At 44.1% G+C, this 26,024-nt stretch overlaps 1 protein-coding gene and 1 long non-coding RNA gene across 4 annotated transcripts in view; one reads left to right on the plus strand and one right to left on the minus strand.

Annotated features, from left to right (window-relative positions):
• The window catches only part of LOC141258033 (uncharacterized), a 47,849-nt gene extending 40,371 nt beyond the window's left edge, over nucleotides 1-7,478 (minus strand). The window contains exon 1 of the long non-coding RNA XR_012318170.1: nucleotides 7,292-7,478. This is a non-coding gene — a long non-coding RNA (uncharacterized lncRNA). The remainder of the gene's footprint in view (nucleotides 1-7,291) is intronic.
• A 188-nt stretch (nucleotides 7,479-7,666) lies between these two features.
• The window catches only part of SEPTIN2 (septin 2), a 62,741-nt gene continuing 44,383 nt past the window's right edge, over nucleotides 7,667-26,024 (plus strand). Inside the window, exons 1-3 of one of the 3 annotated variants that reach the window (XM_073674556.1) lie at nucleotides 7,709-7,791; nucleotides 10,229-10,335; nucleotides 25,519-25,546. In XM_073674556.1, the coding sequence (XP_073530657.1) occupies nucleotides 25,538-25,546 (9 nt within the window). In that variant the 5' untranslated portion in view covers nucleotides 7,709-7,791; nucleotides 10,229-10,335; nucleotides 25,519-25,537. Of the gene's footprint in view, nucleotides 7,792-10,228; nucleotides 10,336-17,290; nucleotides 17,312-25,518; nucleotides 25,547-26,024 lie in introns of those variants that run through there. The other 2 variants (XM_073674555.1, XM_073674557.1) reach the window with 2 other exon arrangements.

The raw sequence follows: 26,024 nt of genomic DNA on the forward strand, positions 1-26,024 counted from the left end.
CTAACAGGTGTTGGCAATAACTAATTCACACTTGCAGCTAGTTAACATGGTTGAAAGTTGACTCAACCTCTGTCCTGTGTCGTTGTGTGTACCACATTGGTCTTCTTTCTTTTCTCCATGCTCAAAGAACTGTCTGAGGACTTGAGAAACGAAATTGTGAGGAAGCATGAGCAATCTCAAGGCTACAAGTCCATCTCCAAAGACCTGAATGTTCCTGTGTCTTCCGTGCGCAGTGTCATCAAGAAGTTTAAAGCCCATGGCACTGTGGCTAACCTCCCTAGATGTGGACGGAAAAGAAAAATTGACGAGAGATTTCAACGCAAGATTGTGCGGATGGTGGATAAAGAACCTCGACTAACATCCAAACAAGTTCAAGCTGCCCTGCAGTCCGAGGGTACAACAGTGTCAACCCGTACTATCCGTCGGCGTCTGAATGAAAAGGGACTGTATGGTAGGATACCCAGGAAGACCCCACTTCTTACCCCGAGACATAAAAAAGCCAGGCTGGAGTTTGCCAAAACTTACCTGAGAAAGCCTAAAACGTTTTGGAAGAATGTTCTCTGGTCAGATGAGACAAAAGTAGAGCTTTTTGGGAAAAAGCATCAATATAGAGTGTACAGGAAAAAAAAAAAAAGAGGCATTCAAAGAAAAGAACACGGTCCCTACAGTCAAACATGGCGGAGGTTCCCTGATGTTTTGGGGTTGCTTTGCTGCCTCTGGCACTGGACTGCTTGACCGTGTGCATGGCATTATGAAGTCTGAAGACTACCAACAAATTTTGCAGCATAATGTAGGGCCCAGTGTGAGAAAGCTGGGTCTCCCTCAGAGGTCATTGGTCTTCCAGCAGGACAATGACCCAAAACACACTTCCAAAAGCACTATAAAATGGTTTTAGAGAAAGCACTGGAGACTTCTAAGGTGGCCAGCAATGAGTCCAAACCTGAATCCCATAGGACACCTGTGGAGAGATCTCAAAATGGCAGTTTGGAGAAGGCACCCTTCAAATATCATGGACCTGGAGCAGTTTGCCAAAGAAGAATGGTCTACAATTCCAGCAGAGCATTGTAAGAAACTCATTGATGGTTACCGGAAGCGGTTGTTCGCAGTTATTTTGGCTAAAGGTTGTGCAACCAAGTATTAGGCTGAGGGTGCCAATACTTTTGTCTGGCCCTTTTTTGGAGTTTTGAGTGAAATGATCAATGATTTGATTTTTGCTTCATTCTGTTTTATTTTTTTTCCTTGCAAGCAAATTAAATGAAGAGAATAATACCAAAGAATTTGTGATTGCAATCATTTTCAGGAAGAAACTGAGTATTATCTGACAGAATTGCAGGGGTGCCAATACTTTTGGCCAGCACTGTAGATCTATAATGCAAATATTCAGTATAAATGTGATAAATTATGCAGCTGAAAGAGAGAGGAAGAGAGAGACTCCCATGTTGTACCTCAACACCAATAATGAACCGCTGTGATTGTTAGAAAGATACTTATAACACCGCAGCCATAGAAAAAACACCTGTTATTGCTCAGCAAATGTATGGTGACAGCCTCTGCCACAAACCCAATGAGGACTGTTGTACACCAACAATAACCTTGCATGTGCTGAATAACACAGGGCTGTTCCTTCACCGGGCCTCCTGGGCTCCGAGTAAACCTTGGTTACAGACCCGCTTAGTTACCATAGTACGATGAGTCTTGCACACTCTTGGCATTCTCTTGATGAGCTTCAAGAGGTAGTCTCAGAAATGGTTTTCACTTCACAGGTGTTCCCTGTCAGGTTTAATAAGTGGGATTTCTTGCCTTATAAATGGGGTTGGGACCATCAGTTGTGTTGTGCAGAAGTCTGGTGGATACACAGCTGATAATCCTACTGAATAGACTGTTAGAACTTGTATTATGGCAAGAAAAAAGCAGCCAAGTAAAGAAAAACGAGTGGCCATCATTACTTTGACCTTCATTTCTTAGTCAGTCTGAAAAATTGGGCAAACTTTGAAAGTGTCCCCAAGTGCAGTTGCAAAAACCATCAAGTGCTACAAAGAAACTGGCTCACATGAGGACCGCCCAGGAAAGGAAGACCAAGAGTCACCTCTGCTTCTGAGGATAAGTTTATCCGAGTCACCAGCCTCAGAAATCGCAGGTTAACAGCAGCTCAGATTAGAGACCAGGTCAACGCCACACAGAGTTCTAGCAGCAGACACAACAGTTGTTGAAGAGATAAGAGGAGACTTTGTGCAGCAGGCCTTCATGGTAAAATAGCTGCTAGGAAACCACTGATAACGACAGGCAACAAGCAGAAGAGACTTGTTTGGGCTAAAGAACACAAGGAATGGACATTAGACCAGTGGAAATCTGTGCTTTGGTCTGATGACTCCAAATTTGAGATCTTTGGTTCCAACCACCGTGTCTTGTGCGACGCAGAAAAGGTGAACGGATGGACTCTACATGCCTGGGTCCCACCGTGAAGCATGGAGGAGGAGGTGTGATGGTGTGGGGGTGCTTTGCTGGTGACACTGTTGGGGATTTATTCAAAATTGAAGGTATACTGAACCAGCATGGCTACCACAGCATCTTGCAGCGGCATGCTATTCCATCCAGTTTGCGCTTAGTTGGACCATCATTTATTTTTCAACAGGACAATGACCCCAAACACACCTCCAGGCTGTGTAAGGGCTATTTGACCAAGAAGGAGAGTGATGGGGTGCTACGCCAGATGACCTGGCCTCCACAGTCACCAGACCTGAACCCAATTGAGATAGTTTGGGGTGAGCTGGACCGCAGAGTGAAGGCAAAAGGGCCAACAAGTGCTAAGCATCTCTGGGAACGCCTTCAAGATTGTTGGAAGACCATTTCCGGTGACTACCTCTTGAAGCTCATCAAGAGAATGCCAAGAGTGTGCAAAGCAGTCATCAAAGTAAAAGGTGGGTACTTTGAAGAACCTAGAATATAAGACATATTTTCAGTTGTTTCACACTTTTTTGTTCAGTATATAATTCCACATGTGTTAATTCATAGTTTTGATACCTTCAGTGTGAATGTACAATTTATAGTCATGAAAATACAGAAAAATCTTTAATTGAGAAGGTGTCCAAACTTTTGGTCTGTACTGTACTTCCTCTATTCTTTAGTCTTCTTTTACTTCGATGAACACTGTCCGATTTTCAGACTTGTCCTCGTGGTCACTACATATTTCCTTCCCTTTCTTTTTCTTCCTTTCTTTTTCGTCTTTTTTTCCAATTAATCTACAAGTTGTATATTTTGGGATGAAAATTATACCTATTTGATATATAATTCATATACCTATGTTTTTATCGAGTTGGACTTATCGCATATCCTTCTTGTAGAACTGAGTTGACCCATGTTTTTTTGTCATTGTTGTTAAAATCAATAAGTCTTGAATTGGAAAAAAAATGAACCTCAAAATATGTTGTGCAATATCTCCCAAGTATGCAGAAACTTGGTATGTGGGCGAAAACTACTGTTTGGGCACACAACAGGGCTAGGAAGGGAAGGAGTGACGTTTTGGAAAGCAGACTTTGATGGAATGGTCTACGAGTGTCATATTGCGTTTGGAGAGCCCCTGATTTACCTAAACAGTGGAAGCCCCCCACAAGCAGGGCTGTGGAGTCGGTAAGCCAAACCTCCGACTCCTCAATTTCCATGACACCGACTCCGACTCCCTCATACATAGCTCATGTTTAAGTCATAAATTTACTGTAGCACAGATTAATCTCAGCTAAAAGTGTAGACCCTTAGATCAGGAATAGGACAGACATTTATAGGACATTTCAGAACTTTCCCACATTCTTATGAAAAAATATTCCCCACAAACTGCATTGAATTACTACACCCAATTTATTATGCTGTATATTTTAGGAGTCTGAGTCGGTTCATTTTATACCGACTCCACCACTCCGACTCCACAGCCCTGCCCACAAGTGACACCATTTTGGAAACTAGACCCCTCAAGGAATTTATCTAGATGTGTGGTGAGCACCTTGAACCCACAGGTGCTTCACAGAATTTTACAAAGTTGATCTGTGAAAATTAAAAAAAATATATTTCCCCCACAAAAATGTTGTATTAGCCCCAAATGTTTTCATTTTCACAAGGATAGCAGGAGAAAATGGACCCCAAAATGTGTTGTGCAATTTCTCCTGAGTACACCGATACCTCATATGTGGCACTGAAGAAAAAATAATTACATTTTTACCACCAAAATTTTGTTTTAGCCTCAGATTTTACATTTTCACATGGGGGGGAAAAGAAAAACTTTGAAAAAGGAGGAATCATAGGTAATTAAGTAAAAATTTATAATTTTATTAATTCAGGTATGGGCAAGGGTTACAAAAACAAGGTTATGTTAAAATCAATACGAAAAAGGGGGCACCAAAGCAGGAGTACAAAGATAGAAAAACATGATCATAGTTATAGCAGCACAATTTGATAAAGCATGATTCCATCCATTGTATATATGATACATATATTAAATTCATATGATGATTAAATAAAATGCAAATGCCTATATAATATAAATAAATCTTATACCAATTATTATCACATGGATGCAATGAAGTGACCTAGGGATAGGGACCTATGTCAAGGGATAACGTATGCTTACGATAGATCCAGTGCAGATCCCGCTCCTCAATGGCGTCCACCCCGACGCGCGTTTCGGCTTCCTGCCTTCATCAGGGGGCAAATGGGGAAAGATGGCACCAACATTTTTCCCACAATTTCTGCTGAATGTAGAAATACCCCATATGTAGCTGTGCAGTACAGCTTAGCCACAAGGCTTGACGCGGGAGGGATGGAGCACTATTTGTCTCCTGGAGAACAGATTTTCCTATAATAGTTTGCGGACTCCATATACAGAGCCCTCAAGTGCTAGAAGAGCAGAATTCTCCCTTAAGTGACCCCATTTTGGAAATTACACCCCTCTGGGAATTTATCTACAGGAGTAGTGGCGATTTTGACTACATGGGTGTTTTCCAGAAACAAGCCGCAGTGGATATTGCTGAGTGAAAACTGCCAGCTGCCGTTGTAGTGACCAGCGAGTTGTAGTGACCAGCTCATGTTTCTGGAGACATGCACCCGTAAATTAGGTGGGCTCTCATCGCTACAGAAATGGCAAACATGTAGACTAACTGCGGTTTAGGCACACACTGGGGCTCAGAATGGGGAGAGGCATTTGGATTTGGGAGTGCAGAATTTGCTCAATTTCTTTTGGGGGGCGATGAGCCATAGCGCTTTTCCAGAGCCTTTGTGCTACCAGTAACATGGAAGCCCCTATATTTCCATTAACAGATGATAGACCTGAGTGGGGGCTTTTTTGTGGACTGATTTGAAGCTTTTATTGGGAACATTTTACATCTTGGAACATTTTGGATCACGTTTATCCGGCGCTCTACACTGAGCACTGATATCAGGGTTTCCATCTAAATCTCCAAGTGACGTGATTCAGATGCAACCCCCGAGGGATCCATTCACTATAATGAGGCAGCAGAGTTACTCTGGACTCCGTCTGGCCTCTTTTCAGAAGTGCACAAAACTGTGGCCAACAGCACTTTTATGCACGCCTAAAAAGACGGACACCATCAGATAATAGGACAGACGGCGTCCACGGAGCCTTGATCTGCCTCATTATAGGGAATCTTCCGCCAGGGTTCCATCTGAATCACGTATTTCAGAGACTTACACGGAAACCCCGATGTAAGTGCTCAGAGCAGGATAAATGTTAGCCGAGCCTTACTGCGATCTTTGGGAGGCAGAATGAACAAGTCATCAGCAGGTAAAGAATTTTTATTTATTTCTTACGCCGTTCCTCGTGTGGTATAATTGATTGGACGACTTTATTCTTCGGGTCAGTACGATTACAGCGATAACACAGCTGTTACACACTAAGGCTGAGTGCCCACAATGCGGATTTAATGTGTTTAAATGCCGCCGCGGAAACGCATTAAAATCGCTTGTTAAGAGGTCTGGGATGTATCCCAATGACAATCCGCTTGTGCTGTGCACATGCTGCGGAAATTTCCGCTGCGGATTATCATTCCGGAAAAATCCGCAGCACTACCAATTATTGTGCGATTTCGCGGCAAAATCGCGCCCATTGACTTGCATTGAACCGCATAACATCCGCATGTATACATGCGGATGTTATGCGGTTCAATGCGCGGATGATACCCGGGTCTGGAGAAGAGGAGACTCTCCTCCAACCCGGGTATCATGGTACCTGCAAGTAAAAAGAGAATTATAAAGTAAAAAATAAAAAAAAATTATTCATACTCACCTCTCCGGAAGCCTGGTCTCCTCCCGGCCGCATTCTCTCTCCTCTGCGCCCCGCGGTGTACTGGCTGATGGTCACGTTACTATCAGCTGACTAAATGACATCACTGCAGGTCCTGCCAGTACACTGCAGGACGCTGAAGAGAGAGGACACTGCCGGGAGGAAACCGGGGGCCGCCGGAGAGGTGAATATAAGGTTTTTTTTAATTTCTTTTTACTTTAGATGTAGCATTTGATAGTTCTGCTTCAAATCTGCATCATGGGCACATAGCCTAATAAGACAGTTTTTATGCATTGCCATATTTTGAGAGCTATAATTTTTCCATATTTTGGCCAACATCGTCATGTGACGGCTTGTTTTTTGCGGGAAGAATTTACATTTTTATTGGTACCATTTTCGGGCATGTGACATTTTTTGATCGCTTTATATTCCAATTTTTGGGAGGCAGAATAAACAAAAACCAACAATTCAGGGATTGTTTTTTTTTTTATGTCGTTTCGTGTATGATAAAATTGTTAAGGCAGCGTCATTACAATGGTTTAAAACGGTCAGTGCTGCACTGACACAAGCATGTTAGACCATGCTCTGCTCATAGTCTAAGGGGCTTGCCATAGCCTGATGACCTGGATATGGTCATGACGACGTCAGGTCACCATGGTAATGATCTGGCCCCCACGATAACGCTGGGGGCGCCGATCGGAGGGGAGACCGAGCCATCTGAGGTGATTTGACATTGCATTATTGTGTCGTGACCACTGCAGCCAATCAGCAACATCACACTCATCAATATTCCATCATGGTGGACGTCTGCTCTAACAAAGTAGTAAAGGCTGCAGCTGATCAGCGGCCACTGAGTGTTGTGTCACATGGCCACTACAGTCAATGAGCAGCTGCTGATTGGCTGCAGCGGTCCGGGACACGCAAACGTAGACATCCCCTTTAAACACACTGTTTTTGAGAAAAGACGTTTAGAGAGAAATTGCTAAAGTTCAGAGTGACAAGTACCAGCAAAAAAAGTCTACTACAGACAGGAAGTCCCCAAAACCCCATCTGACCGCATACGCAGCAGTTTAGCTCACACGCGTCCTCCTGTAGGCAGCTGCAGAGCCATCCGGGCGGGCACATGTGACTGCCAGCAGCTGCTCTGCGCTCCGCTCTCTCCTGTCGGCGGACTCCCTCTATCTCCTCACTAATCATTATGGAAGAGCAGCGCCCACTACAGGCCAGCACGCAAGCGGCGTGGACTATTCTACGCCACGCCCACATAGGGGAGGAGTGTAAGGGCACTTTTTCCGTTAGAAAGTTACCGATTGGCTGGAGTCAGGTATCAGTCAGAATCCCGGCAGTGTTTCAGGACATTCCATTGGCTATTTGAAGTTTAGCTGGCTGCTCGGAGGTCGCTGATTGGCTGACGGAAGCAGTGGGCGTTCCGAGGCGGTTTTGACGGGAGTTTGCCTCAGGTTGCAACTTTTCAGCTGGGCTTGTCGGTCACCGGAAACCTAGAGGTAATAATGGGAGCGTGCGGGGAACGGAGCCTATAACGGCCTGTTCTGTATTGTCTGCTGTAGTCCTGGCCATGGTCTGAGGACAGTATGTGTTAGTGTGCATGGTGCTAATTGTACTCCGGTCCGCTAATGTGAACTGAAGCGGTTTCCGCTGTGGTTGCGTAAAATTACAGACTTCAGGTCGGTGTGCTGGGACTTCTAGTGCTTTTGGCATGTTACAGTGGTGCGTGGCCTCCGCGCAGTCTGCACTGGGCTGTAGACAGACAGTGGACCAGCGGCTGACATCAGGGTGTGTCAGGGTCCTCCCAGACAGCAGAGGATGCAGGAGCACAGGCGGGATGTGCTGGGAGCAGAGATCTGCCAGACCGATCTGTGACGATGAGATTGTCACTTGTCAGATCCGATCACAGATGTCCTGTATTGTCCTATCATTGTGATTGGCAGATGGATTATTACGCCCTCAGATCTCTTTCTGTCATCTGAATTTTGCTCCCACATCTGAGAGAAGCATAATGTAGGGGCAGAGACCCTGATTCCACCAATATGTCACTTACTGGGCTGCTTGCTGTAGTTTTGATAAAATCCCACTGACCCCACCCCACTGATCGGCAGCTTTCTGTGTACACTGTACATAGGCAGAAAGCTGCCAATTAATGGTGAGGGCGAGGTTATACAGAGCTCATGAATATGGAGGACTACCAGGCAGCTGTATTACTAGTCCTTTAGTGATAATCTCCTGCTGATTAAGGCTGTGTGTCCACGATGCGGATTTAATGCGTTTCCGCTGCGCCATTTCTGCCGCGAAAACTCATTAAAACCGCTTGTTAAGTTGTCTGCCATGTTTCTCAAGGATAATTAGCATGTGCTGTGCACATGCTGCGGAAATTTCCGCTGCGAATTATCATTGCGGAAAAATCTGCAGCACAACCATTTCTTGTGCGTAAATGCTCCGAAATCGTCGCCATTGACTTGCATTGAACCACATAACATCCACATGTATACATGTACACATGCGGATGTTTTGCTGTTCAATGCGCGGATGGTACCCGGGTCTGGAGAAGAGGAGACTCTCATCCAGACCCGGGTACCATTAGTAAAAAAAAAAAAAAAACACATTATACTTACCTCTCTGGCGGCCCCCGGTCTCTTCTCCGGAGGAGTCCTCTGTCATCGGCTTCCCACGGTGTTCTAAAAGGACCTGCGGTGACGTCATTTAGTCATATGATGGTCACGTGACCGCTAACGTCAGCGGTCGCGTGACCTGTCAGCTGACTAAATGACGTCACCGTAGGTCCTTTCTGAACACCGCGGGACGCCGATGACAGAGGAAGCCATCAGAGAGGAGACCGGGGGCCGCCAGAGAGGTAAGTATAATGTGTTTTTTTTTTTTTTTTACATTTTAATTCTTTTTTTTTTTTTTTACTATTGATGCTGCATTTAAAGCATCACTTTTCCAAGTGATGATCAAAATTGCTTGGAAAAGCGCTTAAAAAAACGCATGCAGAAATGAATGCAAAAACGCTTATCCCTTGCAGAAAAAACATGTAAAATCTGCACATGTTTTGTGCCAAGGAGATGCAGAAATGCTCAGGAAATTTCTGTTTCATTTCTGCATCATAGGCACATAGCCTAAAACTATGATTTTATCAAAACTACAGCAAGCAGCCCAGTAAATGACACATTGCTGGAATCGGGGTCTGTCTCTAAATTATGCTGCTCTCAGATTAGATGGCAAAAACCTGGTGACAGATTCCGCTTTAAATGGCCTGTCTGGTGAAACCAAAGTTTTCTCCTATAAACAGTATAGATCATTTAATGATCTTGTGGGGGGGAGGTCTGACTGGTGAGATTTGCACCGTGCAGCAGAACTGGGGCTTGTATGCCCTGACCACTGCTATAGTCATTCCCAGTGGGGCTGCAGAGCGCCGTGCTGTGCTTTTATCCAGCAGCCCCATAGAGGTTGCATGGAGCAGTCATCACACACACATCTATGCTCCATTCTAAGTGCTTTTTCAGATGTCCGTGATCGTCGGTCCGATCTTGGATCGCAATGCGCTGACTGGCTGCGCATCTTCTGACCTGAGCGTGATCGCCTCATAGAAGTATATGAAGCTATCACACTGGGATCTGGAGACAAGCGGCCATTCAGCGCATTGCGATCCAAGATCGGACCGATGATCACGGACATCTGAAAGAGCCCTAATGGCGAAACAAGTGCCTGGCCAGACCAATCGATAAGTATCACCTACTCGCCTATTCCATGAATAGGTAAAAAAACAAAAAATTAAGTTTCAGACCTTGACTTCCTTTTAGTAAGTCCACAGTCCAGTCTGTGCCATAATTTTACGTACTGCGGATTCAAAATGTGAACTGCGCTAAATTGTTTGCAGTGTGTGATTTGCCGAAACCTCATCCACTTTGCTGTTCTGTATTCCAGCTCAGATTTCCTATGTGCAGGATGTAAAATCCACAGCAATTCCAGGTCATGTAAGCCTTACAGTGTGGCCCCAGGCAGTGGAGTGTTGTGCCTATAGGATCTCTACAGTATGTGATCATTTTTCCTATTTGATAAAGTGGAGATGATGTTGCTTTCATTCTTGTGTTTGGCTTGAAAATCTGAACTAAATCTGCATATAAGACTCCAGCCTTGGAGCTAGACCAGACCTACTTGTAATAGTACGAGCACCATGACTGGCATCCAGTGTTATGTGACGTATGTAAAGCATGGAGGGAGGGAGGGGATGCAGTCAGGGTGGTGTCCCCCTTGCAATGCACATACCAGATGTCTGCATTACGGCTTATGGGCACGGATACTAAGAATTCTTCACATGTAGCAATGATCATGGGAACATCTGTATTACAACGTTACATAAATGGGAGAACAATGTTGTCATCACTGCAAAGATTAAAGGAGTTTTCAAACTTAGTCACAGCAAAATAAATAGTGTTACTTATCTCTCCGAACTCCCACCTCTCCAGGACTACTGCCCATTGGTGTCAGCTAGGACTGGAAGTGATGACATCCTATCCATAGAGTCACCTAACCACTGATTAGCAGGTAACTGGTAGATCGGAGGTTATCCCCTGTGGTTAGTTGACTGTTTGGGCAGATCATCATGGCTTCCATTGCTGGTGGGAGCACTGGAGTTGTGCAGATATCTGAGTTCTGTACTCGGCTTTCTCTGGCAGTCCCACGACTATTACTTGAGCAGCGGTGCTCATGCTCGACCCGGACCCCTTTCAGACTGAACACTGCAGAGCCCCATTCTCGGGGTCATAGCTGTAGGACTCCCAGCGATCAGCAAGTTATCACTTATAACTGAAGGAGCGCTAACTTGGTCCAGTTGGAATTTCTGCACTAAAACATGCAGGTATAAGATAAAAGTATTACTTTAATATCCAAAGTTATGTAACTTTTACTGGTTAATACAATATTTATATTTTTAGCCATAATGTTTAGAAGAAGCAATGCTGTATCGGAGGAAGTGTGTGTGTGTGTGTGTGTGTGTGTGTGTGTGTGTGTGTGTGTGTGTGTACATTTATAAATATACTTTTCTTATAAACATAGATTTTTTTTTTTTTCTTGTCGGTTTACAGTTGCTTTAGTTGAAGTCATTCAGGTCAAACGACAAATTAGGTCACCAATCATAGCAGAAATCAATTGTTTAGTTGCTTTGTCTACATTGCTATTATGACCTGATGGCGTTGTTGTCTGACAACCTTGACAGTTCAACAATGTACGAAAAGTAGTTCTATATGTCTCTGTAATGGCTGCTGTCTGACGGCAGCCAGTGATGAGCTGAGCACGGCCACTTCCTACTTATCAAAAAGGAACAAGAAGTAGGCACTGAAGCTTTGCAAGGGATCAGCGTCACTTAATTTTCTTTTTATGCTACTTTTGACTATTGTTTTTTTTTAATGTCGAAGTAGACAACCCCTTTAATATACATTATACAGCTAATGTGCAGACCTGTAAAAAAAAATGAAAAAAAAAAAACCTCCAAAGCTATTAGATTATTGTTTAGATGAGTAAACTTCTATTCTCCTGTGTCTTACACTAATTTCGGGCCATCAATGTACCCAAAAGGGAACCTGTCATTCAGTTTTTGCTTCCCAAGCCCTGAGCAGCATGAACTACAGCCTGGCTGCATGATATGGCCCTCAGGGTGAATATACACCGCTCAAAAAATAAAGGGAACACTTAAACAACAGAATATAACTCCAAGTAAATCAAACTTCTGTGAAATCAAACTGTCCACTTAGGAAGCAACACTGATTGACAATCAATTTCACATGCTGTTGTGCAAATGGAATAGACAATAGATGGAAATTATTGGCAATTATCAAGACACCCTCAATAAAGGAGTGGTTCTGCAGGTGGGGACCACAGACCACATCTCAGTACCAATGCTTTCTGGTTGATGTTTTGGTCACTTTTGAATGTTGGTTGTGCTTTCACACTTGTGGTAGCATGAGATAGACTCTACAACCCACAGAAGTTGCTCAGGTAGTGCAGCTCATCCAGGATGGCACATCAATGCGAGCTGTGGCAAGAAGGTTTGCTGTGTCTGTCAGCGTAGTGTCCAGAGGCTGGAGGCGCTACCAGGAGACAGGCCAGTACACCAGGAGACGTGGAGGGGGGCCGTAGGAGGGCAACTACCCAGCAGCAGGACCGCTACCTCCGTCTTTGTGCAAGGATAAGCACTGCCAGAGCCCTGCAAAATGACCTCCAACAGGCCACAAATGTGCATGTGTCCGCACAAACGGTTAGAAACCGACTCCATGAGGGTGGTATGAGGGCCCGACGTCCACAGATGGGGGTTGTGCTCACAGCCCAACACCGTGCAGGACGCTTGGCATTTGCCACAGAACACCAGGATTGGCAAAGTCGCCACTGGCACCCTGTGCTCTTCACGTATGAAAGCAGGTTCACACTGAGCACATGTGACAGAGTCTGGAGACGCCATGGAGAGTGTTCTGCTGCCTGCAACATCCTTCAGCATGACCGGTTTGGCAGTGGGTCAGTAATGGTGTGGGGTGGCATTTCTTTGGAGGGCTGCACAGCCCTCCATGTGCTCGCCAGAGGTAGACTGACTGCCATTAGGTACGGAGAGGAGATCCTCAGACCCCTTGTGAGACCATATACTGGTGTGGTTGGCCCTGGGTTCCTCCTAATGCAGGACAATGCCAGACCTCATGTGGCTGGAGTGTGTCAGCAGTTCCTGCAAGATGAAGGCATTGAAGCTATGGACTGGCCCGCCCGTTCCCCAGACCTGAATCCAATTGAGCACATCTGGGACATCATGTCTCGCTCCATCCACCATTGCACCACAGACTGTCCAGGAGTTGGCGGATGCTTTAGTCCAGGTCTGGGAGGAGATCCCACAGGAGACCATCCGCAACCTCATCAGGAGCATGCCCAGGCGTTGTAGGGAGGTCATACAGGCACGTGGTGGCCACACATAATACTGAGCCTCATTTTGACTTGTTTTAAGGACATTACATCAAAGTTGGATCAGCCTGTAGTGTGTTTTTCCACTTTAATTTTGGGGGTGACTCCAAATTCAGGCCTCCATTGGTTAATAAATTTGATTTCCATTGATGATTTTTGTGTGATTTTGTTGTCAGCACATTCAACTTTGTACAGAACAACGTATTCAAGGGATTCAACGCTTCAGTAGGGTGCCCAGCAAGGAAGTCACAAAAACACTGAACTTCAGGAGGGCAAAGTTTGATCAGCTAAGAGATGCCCTCCACCTTATAGACTGGGATAGTATCTTTAGTAATAGGAGCACGGATAGAAAATGGGAAATTTTCAAAACAGTCCTACATAGTCACTGTAGAAGGTACATACCTTATGGGAATAAAAGGGCTAGGAATAGGAGGAAGCCAATGTGGCTAAATAAGGAAGTCAAGAGGGCAATGAAAAACAAAAAAAGGCTTTCGGTAAACTTAAACAAGAAGGCAGCGAGGAAGCGCTAATATCTTATAGGGAAAAAAACAAAATCTGTAAGAAACAAATAAGAATAGCAAAAGAGAAGACAGAGAGACTAATTGCCAAGGAAAGTAAAACGAATCCCAAACTGTTCTTTAACTATATAAACAGTAAAAGGATTAAAACTGATGGAGTTGGCCCATTGAAAAATAACCTGGGTAAAATCATAGAGGGCGATGAGGGTAAAGCAAACCTACTCAATAGCTTCTTCTCCACTGTTTTCACAAAAGAAAACAATTTATCGGAGGAAATGCAGAGTGATAAAGTAAACCCTCCGCTAAATATCACCCACCTAACCCAGGAGGAAGTTCAGAAACGCCTAAATAATATCAAAATAGACAAGTCACCAGGCCCAGATGGCATACACCCCCAGGTACTAAAAGAATTAAGTAATGTGATAGACAGACCGCTGTATCTTATATTCAAGCACTCTTTATGGACAGGGACTGTCCCACTAGACTTGCGCCAAGCAAATGTGGTACCAATATTCAAAAAGGGGTCTAAAAGTGACCCTGGGAACTATAGACCAGTCAGCTTAACGTCTGTTGTGGGTAAATTGTTTGAAGGATTTCTTAGAGATGCTATTGTAGAATATCTTAATGATAATAACTGTCTAACTCCATATCAACATGGATTCATGAGGGATCGCTCCTGCCAAACAAACCTGATCGCCTTCTACGAGGAGGTGAGCTCACAGCTGGACCGGGGAGAGTCAGTGGATGTTGTATACCTTGACTTCTCCAAAGCGTTTGATACCGTGCCACACAAAAGGTTGGTTTATAAAATGAGAATGCTTGGTCTGGGGGATAATGTGTGCAAGTGGGTAAATAGCTGGCTGAGTGATAGAAAGCAGAGGGTGGTTATCAATGGAGTAAGCTCAGGGTGTGTCAGGGTTACTAGCGGGGTGCCTCAAGGGTCTGTCTTGGGCCCTATATTATTTAATATATTTATTAATGATCTAGTGGAAGGGTTGCATAGTAAAATAGCAATATTTGCAGATGATACTAAACTTTGTAAAGTAGTTAACACAGATGAGGATAGGGCACAGCTACAGGAGGATTTAGATAAATTGGGGAGTTGGGCCAAAAAATGGCAAATGGGGTTCAATGCCGATAAATGTAAGGTCATGCACATGGGAAAGAAAAACAGCAGTCACCCATACATATTAAATGGGAAACCGCTGGGGAAATCTGACATGGAGAAGGACCTGGGCGTCTTGGTTAATAGCAAATTAAATTGGAGTGCCCAGTGTCAGGCAGCAGCTGCGAAGGCAAATAGAGTCATGGCATGCATCAGAAGAGGAATAGGGGCATATGATGAGAACATTGTTCTTCCTCTGTATAAAGCGCTGGTAAGGCCGGACTTAGAATATTGTGCACAGTTCTGGGCTCCGGTGCTCAGGAAAGACATATTGGAGCTAGAGAGGGTACAAAGGAGGGCGACTAAGGTAATAAAGGGAATGGAGGGACTAGAATACCCAGAGAGGTTGTCAAAATTAGGCCTATTTACATTGGAAAAGAGAAGGCTTAGGGGAGACCTCATAAACCTGTATAAATACATCAGGGGGCAGTACAGAGATCTCTCCCATGACCTGTTTATACCAAGGATGGTGACAAAGACGAGGGGGCACACTATGCGTCTGGAGGAAAGGAGGTTCCTGCACCAGCATAGAAGGGGATTCTTTACGGTCAGAGCCGTGAGACTCTGGAACTCTCTGGGAGAGGAAGTGGTGATGTCCAACTCACTTAATGAGTTCAAGAGAGGCCTGGACGCCTTTCTTGAGAACAATAAAATTACATTTTATGCTTAGTTAATTAATCCAGGGATTTAATCTGACTGCCAGATTGGTGTCGGGAAGTGAATTTTTCTTCAATGATGTAAATTGGCCTATACCGCATGTTTTTTTTGTTGCCTTCCCCTGGATCAACGCTGCGGAATAGCTGCAGTGCACAAGAAATAGGCTGAACTGGATGGAGGCTTGTCTTTTTTCGGCCTTATAAACTATGTAACTATGTAACAATATTTCATTCATTCAGATCTAGGATGTGTTATTTGAGTGTTCCCTTTATTTTTTTGAGCAGTGTATTTGGCCTGTGACATCGGGGACTATGTGGGGCACGTTATACTGTATGGAGGCCTATGTGGGGATCACAGTTGGGGCATCATACTGTGATGGGTCACGATACTTTGCTGGGGGGGGGCGGTACAGTAGGGTCATCATACTGTACGTGTGGAGGAATTCACTGTGGGGGTATAATACTGTGTTTGGGGAGCACTTTTGTTGGCCTCATACTTTATTTGTATTATTTATTAACCAAGGTTTTTTATCCTTTTGTTATTACATATTTAAATGAGGCCATTGGGCCATATGCTTTTTACTGCTCTTATATAACATATTATATTATTCCAGTATGCCCCATTTGTGATTATTTGCTGATTTTATTTTAAAGATCTATTAATTAAAATGTACTTTGCATATGGAAACAAAACTTAAAGGGCTTGTCCCATTACCAAAGTTTCATCATTATATTTGATAATGAAAAACTTCCTCAATTGTAGACATTTTTATTTAATAAATATCAAGGTTGGCCCTCAACTGTGTCTGAGCTTTTAATTTTGTCTCTCTGTGTATTTCATTTTGTCATCTCTGATGTAAAGGGAGAGTCCAGTCACTTCCATCTAGCAGCGCTGGGAAGAGCTGGGCATCGGCAGCTATGGACTAATATGGCCCCCCAGCTATGGTCCCCTGCCAGATCTTAAAAATGTACTCTCTCAAACACCAAGGCGTTTCATAGTGTAGTATTTCTAGCTGCAGTCAGACTGTGATTCATGCTGCCAGTATGAATCGCCTGACAGGTTCCCTTTATCAAGCATTTATAAACTTGCTCTCAGAGCAATAATGGGGACAGAATGTAGGTTCCATAGTTGTCCCCATATTCAGTATCATGTAGGCAGCACATCTGTTTACATCTGGCAATGTGCTGGTGATAAGTAATTTTTTTCCATCACAAGCGAACCAATCACCCAACATATGAGGGGTTTGCGTGATTGCTAACATGTGAATGCTGGTGATTATTGGAATGATTAATGCAAAAATAAGCCTCTGTTATTGATTGTTGTGTTGTGTTTTTTTGTTTTTTTTTCCTACATTTATTCCCTGGCGATAGAGCTGCGGGGCTGACGCAGCGTTATGGCGATTAGAGCTGCGGGGCTGACGCGGCGATTAGAGCTGCGGGGCTGACGCGGCGATTAGAGCTGCGGGGCTGACGCGGCGATATGGCGTTTAGAGCTTCTTGACTGACGCAACGATATGGCGTTTAGAGCTGCGGGGCTGATGCAGTAACAGCTGCAGTCTGTACAGCGTGTAATACACAGGAAGCGGCTCTGCTCTGGTGTCTGTGAAGGATCCCACACTCCTAGCTCCGCTTCCTTCCTGTGCAGCTTTATATAATCTCTCACATTTCTGGGGCCCCCTGACACATCTATCCATTGCACAGCACAATCCTCTGTAGTGTATTAACTAAGGTTTGGTTTACAACTTTTACATTTTTTTTCTGCTTTATTCTTGCAAACTTATCTTCTTTAGTTGCATAGGATTAGTCACTTTTCTGGTTATTGTTTTGTGCACATTCTTAAAATTCTGTAAGAAAATGTGTGCTGTATTCTATATAAGGGTATGTACACACAATGTCTTTTTCAGGTGGATTCTGCCTGGAACCCACCTGAAAAAGTGCTCAATAAACGTTAAAAAAATAATGAACATCTGTATGACAATGTCAAAACATCTTCTCTTTTTTTTTTTTTTTTTTTTTTTAACCGCTTCTTGGTTTGAAAGCTGTAAAGAACTAACCAGTCTTCAAATTATTATATGTAATATTAGAGAGAAAAAAGATGTCTCTGCTTGCAGCAAAAACGGCTAAAAAGACGCTGAAGAAGACTCTTCAGGAAAAACACTGCCAGCTCTGCTTAATTTTTTTATATCGATTTGTACGGGCAGTAGAAGTGTGCATGATTATTGTGCAGGTTTTTATTGTTTTATTGCAGATTCCTTCCCAGTAAATCTACCTTCTATTTCCAAGAAATATGAAGGTTTAATTAAGGGTAGTAAAGGTTTTCTACCTTTTTATGTTGAAAGATGAGAGCAAATGGAGTCCAACCAGGATGAAACGCAGAAGGCGCAGATGCACTTCACTACAAGACAATGCAGTCTTGCATTCATTATGTTATGATTTATGAAACCTTATATTTCCTAAGTTCAGATTGATGATAATGACTGTAAACCAAAAGCCATTTTGAGTATAATAACATTTTATAAAGCCGTTATGATCTAGTTATAAAGCCGTTATTGGAGCAGTGACGGTGTGCCTTCATGGCTTGATTTTCCTATGGTTGTGGGAAGTCAGCCTTAGCAAGTCAAATAGGGAGAATGGGCATCCTAACAATCAAGACTCTATCACGCCAGCTCCGCCCAGATGACTATTTGTGCGCAATGCATTCATTCTGTCAGTAACATGTCCTAGGCTAACGGAGGTAGAGCATGATAGGGCAGTGTAAAATCTTCCAAATGATTCAATATTTCCCGGATCCGTACATCCCTTAACCCCTTCATGGACCGGAGCATTTTCCGTTTTTGCTTTTTCTTTTTTTGCTCCCCTTGTTCCCAGAATCCTAACTTTTTTATTTTTCGGTCAATATGGCCATGTGAAGGCTTATTTTTTGCAGGACGAGTTGTACTTTTGAACAACATCACTGGTTTTACCATATCGTGTACTGTAAAACGGGAAAAAAATCCAAGTGCGATGAAATTGCAAAAAAAGTGCAATTCTACAGTTGTTTTTTTTCACCACATTCATTGAATGCTAAAACTGACCTGACATTCTTATTCTCCAGGTCATTATGAGTTCGTAGACACCAAACGTGTAGTTTTTTTTTTTTTTTATAAGTGGTGAAAAAAAATCCAAAGTTTGCTTTAAAAAAAAACAAAACAAAACAAAAAAAGCACCATATTCAGCACCATATTCAGAGGCCCGTAGCGTCCCTATTTTTCGGGATCTGGGGCCGGGTGAGGGCTTATTTTTTGCGCGCCGAGCTGACGTTTTTATAGATACTATTTTGGGGTAGATCCAATGTTTTGATCGCCCGTTATTGCATTTTATTGCAGTGTTGCGGCGACCAAAAAAACGTAATTCTGGCGTTTTGATTTTTTTTCTCATGACACTCTTCACCAATCGGATTAATTCTTTTTATGTATTGATAGATCGGGCGATTCTGAACGCGGCGATACCAAATATGTGTATGTGTGTTGTTTTTTTTTTGTTTGGAGCGAAAGGTGGGTGATTTAAACTTTTTTATATTTTTTTAATATTTTTCAAAACTTTTTTTTACTTTTTGCATGCTTCAATAGTCTCCATGGGAGACTAGAAGCAGTACTTGCCTGATCGGCTCTGCTACATACAGGCGATGAACAGATCGCCCTTATGTAGCAGATTTGCTCACTTGCTATAAGTTCTGACCACTGGGCGGTGCTCATCGCAATCTGGACATGACAACCACAGGGGTCTGCTGCAGACCCCGGGTTGTCATGTCAACCCATCGGTGACCCGCGATCATGTGACGGGGTCACCGATGGGCGGGGTAAGTGATGTGCTTCCGGCGCGGTGCTGTTAAATGCCGCTGTCAGAGATTGACAGCGGCATTTAACTAGTTAACAGCTGTGGGTTGATCGCGATTCCACCCGTGGCTGTTGCGGGCACATGTCAGCTGTAGTATAAATCATCTGATATGTGCCCGGCTTAGCGCGGGCTCAGCGCCGGAGCCCGCGCTGAACAGGGGGTGATGACGTGGTGCGTGCTATTACGTTCATTTTAATCAATAGATCTTAGAGGAATAATAATAACTTCCACAATTTGGATGTGTTTAAATAAAATGTTCCTGTGCTGAGATAATCTTTATAAATGTGCCCCTGCTGTGTACTGTGTAATGGCTGTGTCTGACCGTGTATGGAGCATGGTCTGATCATACCACATCTCCTGGGCAGGGGAGGATGCAAAAGAGTATACAGACAGGACAGCAGGGGATCACAACTGATTCTTTTTGAGAGATAAAACATTTTCCTGCCTGCTTTTAAACAATGTTTTACTTCAGAGAGAATCATTTCCAGTACGTCCCTCTGGACAGCACGAAAGGATGTAGTCCTTCCTTGACCTATAGCGGGACAGGATCACAGAGATGTTAAAAGGCCCCTCCCACCTCCACCCTCCACTGTATTTCCTGTCCCTTGCAGGACAGACACAGGAGAGGAATGCGCATCAGCCGGGATCGATCTCTTCCCTTCCCTCTGTGAAGAGGCTCCGGGCTGATACCTTACTGGGTGGGGGTCCCTCAGACAGGTCAGTAGAGCGGGAAGTGGCTCCTGGCTTTGCCCCTTCCCTATGTGGAGGGCTCTCGGCATCACGCTACATTTTCTAGACGCACATCCAGTGACGTATGCATTCCAAGGTGGAGCTTCGTTCTACGGACTCGGGGTCCTGGGGGTCTCGGCCTACCCTTCCCTCTGTCAAGCAGTCCGGGTCGGACACCTCTCTGGGCAGAGGTCCCTCAGCCAACAGCCAGCCTGTGCACCATCTGCAGTAATGCAGCGTCCCCGGTGTGACGCCGCCTCCCTCCATGGTGGGCTCTCGGCATTACCAGCTCCCGCTGTTCTTCTAATGGGTGTGGAGCCAGCACAGGTAAGTGCGCGGTGTAGATGTTGTCTCTATGGGCAAGGCCTCTGGGTGGTTACTAGCCTCATGCCTTATGCCACAGCTGGGCCTAGAGCCTCATGTGCTGAAGTTTTACTCCAGTTAGTCGCATGTCATGGCTGCACAGGGTCTCAGGATTGGGCTTTACAGTTTTACTTATGCCACGTATGTTTATCTCTGTACGGTTGAATAAACTCATGCTTCACTGTCTGCAGACCAGGATCAGTCTAACTACTCTAGCCATATGATACATGTTGTCAATTCAGCACATTGTCTCCATGAAGTCTGCCATCCAGCTGCGCCTCATTAATTTGGCTCCTTCAGGTGGGGCTAGACTAACAATTGAGGTGTACTACTCGTATAGGAGGTTTATCCTGAGTTCAGATGAATTACTCTCTTGATTGAAACTCTGAATCTAGTCTCTTGTCTAGCACCTTCAAGCTTGCCCTAGTCTGTGCCTCTGTGCCTTATGGTACATCATAGCGCCTTAGGGTGCCTTTGTGCTTGTGTCTCCAGCCTACCTCTTCACACTTTGTCTCTGGCCTCGATTCTGGTTATAGAATCCTTGTGTTTCTGGACTCAGATCCAGCTTCCTTTGCCTCAATCTTTGCATCTGGGCTCAGCCAGAGGAGCAACTATGCTCTGATTGGCCTAGTATTTTAGTATTTCTTCTGTTTGGAACAGGAGTCTCAATTCTGCTACTGCCTTTTAAGTACTAGAGTTGGGGTTGAAGGGAGACATGTGTCTATTGAGTTCATCCTATAACTTACTACTGTTTTAGGAGTAGAAAAACCCATGAGATAGATGCTAATCATGTTGAGGGAAAGAATCCTTCCCGACTCCACATACGGCGATCGGTCTAGTTTTCTTGATCCTCCTCCTGTTAAAGATTCTAGTCCATTGTCTGTAATATTATATTTATCAAGGAGGGTATCTCGACCCTCTTTGTACTTTTGTTGTAAATCAACAGTACAGCATCATATGGCAGAAGACCCCGTACTCACTATTGTTACAGCAGTCAGGGCGCCTACAATAATCTGTATCCTGGGTTTTTACCTTTAACCCATAGTCCCACTGCCTCACCGCAGATAATTTCCCTCTGTGATGAGAAGAAACTTTCTTTCCTCTAGGTATAGAGGAGGATCCCTGTCACTGTTGCAGTCTGGGTGTACAAATATCACTTTGAAGATCTCGTGGTGTTCCCGCATTTATTTTGCACATGGTAGTGGGATCGCCTTTTAGACCTTTATTTTCTCCAGACCATGCCCAAGTTTGATAACTGGTCCTGGATATATTAAAATTTATAAAATATATATAAAATAAACGTTGACATGAAATGTCTGGACTAGTTACTTGTATAGAGGCAGTTTCTAAAGGATTCTCTCTTGTGGGAAGGGGTTCTTACCAGTTCCTGGAGTTTTACCCAGGTTCTAGATTTAGCCAGCTGTGAATGACAAATCAGTTCTTGATTTTCTTCCTATATATATGTATATGGCACAACTAATGGTAAGGGCATTTATTTAGGCCAGTTTCATTAATTTCAAAGCCCAGACTCCCTGTGGCATTAACATCGGGGTCTCTATCAGGTGGTTCTGATGAGGAGTCCAGCAATGGTAATGGCAGGGGATGTTAGCTGCCAGCCTGCATATTCCTTAGTTTCAATAATATCCAGCCCCTTACTTGAGGCCTAGAGATCTAGAGAGTCAGAATAGACATCCATGGGCTCCTGGATGAGTAATGTATAGGCATCCCAATGCTCTGTCTATATATCCATATGCTAACTGTTATTGGTTTGATCCTCCAGTAGTCCAGGGCCTCAGTCCTGCAGGACTCATAGGGTTATGGTAAGCTGGTCTGTAACCAGGGTTTAGTCTGAGCTCAGGAGGACCGGTGAAGGAACAGCCCTGTGTTATTCAGCACATGCAAGGTTATTGTTGGTCTACAACAGTCCTCATTGGGCAGAGGCTATCACCATACTTTTGCTGGGTAATAAGAGGGGTTTAAGGTCTGTTCTATGGCTGCGGTGTTATGTATCTTTCTAACAATCACAGCAGTTCATTATTGGTGTTTAGGTACAACATGGGAGTCTCTCTCTCCCTCTCTGTTTCAGCTGCATAATTTATCACATTTATACTGAATATTTTCATTATAGATCTATATCAGACACTCATTATGGTGATTTATCTTTGCAGATCTGTTTAGATGTCTATATTTCTTCTGATCGTACAGATCTTTTTTATATCTGGCCTGGTTCCTGCCCAGGACTTTGGTCCCTGGAGGCTTCTGTACTCACCCTGGTGCTATTTATTTGGTATTTCTCCTATCGTGCTGTCCTGAGGGACATACTGGAAAAAGGGAATTAGACCTACTGGTAATTCTGTTTCCAGGTAGTCCCTCAGGACAGCACCCTTATTTCCCTCCCTTTTTTTTCATCTTTGGGCTTGCGTGGGATCTGTCTTCCTGTGGGTTGTTTGTTCGTCTGGTCACCAAGGCTCTGGGTCGAGCTTTAGCTGTTAAAGTGGTTCTTACATATGAGTTTCTGGTGGATGATATAGACCATTTGCATCCATCCTTCGGTGGCAATTGGGAAAACACTGGAGGTGGAAGGGAACTGTTAACCTCTCTGTGATCCTGTCCCGTTATAAGTCAAACAAAGACTACCTCCTATCGTGCTGTCCTGAGGGACTACCTGGAAACAGAATTACCGGTAGGTCTAATTCCCTTTTTGCGATCCCATACTGTAATGTCTGTATACTCTTTCCCTCCTTTCCCCCCACTTCCTGCCCAGGAGATGTGGTATGATCAGACCATGTCCCTGCACGGTCAGACACAGCCATTACACAGTACACAGCAGGGGCACATTTATAAGGTTGTCTCAGTACAGGAACATTTTATTTAAACTCATCCAATTGTGGAAGTTGTTATTCCAAGATCTATTAATGAAAATGTACTTTTGTTTATGGGAAAACCCCTTTAATCAAGAATCTGCAAAAACCCTAGTCCATGCACTCATCTCTCCTCTCTACTTCTGCAACCTCCTGCTTTTTAGCCTCCCCTCTAACACTCTCGCACCCCTCCAATCTATCCTAAACGTACTGCCAGCGGAGCGGAAGTCTCAGTGACTCACCGTCACTTGCGCAATACAAGGCTGAGGCGCAGTACGCAGCCAAACGGGGCTGGAGGGAAACAAAATGCGCTCCATGGGAGCCGCACTTTGCGCATTGCCGGGAGGCAGAGCAGGGCCCGTCACAGGGCTCTGTGACGTTTCGGGTAGGGGGGTAATGGTATGGGGGGGGGGGGGGGTTATATGGTATTTTAGCACAGAGGCGGCAATTTAGGGGAATAATAAGCAGATAGAAGGGGTTTGCTTGGCATCCCCCGGACGCCAAGCCTCTGGAAAACAGACTTTATAAAACCAGATTTCTCTGCAATCAGACCTCTACTATGGGCCATACAGGTAAGTATAGATTTACTTTTCTATCACTTGTATGCCCATAGTAGAGGTCTGATATCACCCAGAGGGGTGACACATTCCCTTTAAACTGAGCGCTCTCCCATACTGTTAGCAGAAGCGTCTAGGCCTCTAAAAAAAATCATGAGAGAATTGCAGTGAGAATGAGGCTGATCAGATCCAACAATTCCACCAGTTTCAGAGCGGCACGAGCTGTATAGCATAGAACCTACAAGCGGCATATGTTCCTCACCTAAGCAGCTGGCCACTCTGGAGACCACATGGTGGTCGGTAACTTGAGCTACAAGAACTGTACACTTTTTAAAATCAAAAATCGACCTATTCCTGAACATTTTTTTAACAGGAAGCAAATTGCAAAGTTGCTAGATTCTACAAGCACTTTGCAATTTTACCCATTTAAGAACTTGAGACGAGGGCTGTGGAGTCGGAGCCCATTTTGGTGGAGTCAGAATAAAATGGACCGACTCCTAAAATATATAATAAATTGATAAAAAGAAAAGAGATGCGCTGCAATACTCACGGCTTGTTCTACAGACTCCGGCACTTCTCCATCACCTCTAGTTGCAGTTGTGACTTCTTCAAAGGACCCCTGGAAGCTGCATGCGTATATCTTCATTTGGACTACCATTTTCTCTAAGACAGGTAGGAATCACTCTCTTGGTATTTTATGAGTGGTTTGCAGCGCATCTCTTTTCTTTTTATCATTTCATTATTATTTGCACCAGGGCATACGGTGCTTTGAGATTGCGGCTCTTTGCCTATCTGATCTTACTATAGCAGCAGCTCTACTGCAGTTTTTTATATATAATAAATTGGGTACAGTATGTCAATGCAGTTTGAGGGGAATATTTTTTCATAAGGATTTGGGAAAGTTCTGAAATGTCCTATAAATGTCTGTCCTATTCCTGATCTAAGGGTCTAGACTTTGCGGTGATGAATCTATTTATCACTTAAACATGAGCCATGTATGAGGGAGTCGGAGGTTTGGCTTACCGACTCCACAGCCCTGCTTGAGACAAGCCCTTTACTTGCAGAGTGCTGTTGCATGGTATTTGTACATATGGGTATTTAGTTAGTTCCTATACCTTTTTTGTTTTTAACCTTTTACTGCTTGTTCCAATCGCACTTATCATTTTCTGATGTTTCCTATTTCTAAGTAAAGCAAATGAATTGTGCTGAATGTCATCTGTTCGGATAAAAGGAATTTATACTCCTTATACACACAATCGATTAAAAACACAAGCACTCTCCACATGGCATGAGATCACCATAATAAAATGTACATTTTCTACATGGGTCGTTAGAAGGTTAGATGGATGGTGGTGGGCTGGACATAGTCATACGTACAGACAAATGGACAACATTTCTTTTTTGCTTATTGGTATCTTATTTTTTTACAATTTTTGACAACCAGGTGTCTAATGGGAATAGCTAACTTTACTGAAAGTAACAAACGCTAATAAAATAATGAATGTGTCCGTCTTAATTTGTCATAACTTCTATTTCTGTTTATTTTGCAGATTTCTTATCATTCACAAGATGTCAAAGGTAATAAAGAATCTTTCCACGATGTCCTGCTCCTGGTTACCAGCCTGCTGAAGCAGGAGCAGGCTGGTAACCATGGTAAACATCGGGTTACTAGGGCACACGCGCACCTAGTAACCCGTTGTTTATCATGGTTACCACTCTGCTACAGTGAGCGGGAGGTTACCGCTCACTTTAGCAGGCTCGTAACCATGATAAACAACGGGTTACTAGGTGCGCGTGTGCCCCTAGTAGCCCGATGTTTATCATGGTTACCAGCCTGATCGCTGCTCCCTCTGGTCACACACAGCGATGTGTGCTGACCAGCGGGAGGGCAACGACCAAAAAATGGTCCAGGACACTTTGCAGCGATCAGCGACCTCACAGCAGGGGCCTAATCGTTGCAAAGTGTCACACATAGTGACATCGCTGGTGAGGTCGCTGTTGCGTCACCAAAACCGTGACACAGCAGCGATCTCGCTAGCGATCTCGCTATGTGAGA

This window comes from Phyllobates terribilis, unplaced genomic scaffold (genome assembly GCF_046119375.1).
Source record: "Phyllobates terribilis strain yellow unplaced genomic scaffold, ASM4611937v1 Scaffold_3__8_contigs__length_932513732, whole genome shotgun sequence".
NCBI lineage: Eukaryota > Metazoa > Chordata > Amphibia > Anura > Dendrobatidae > Phyllobates > Phyllobates terribilis.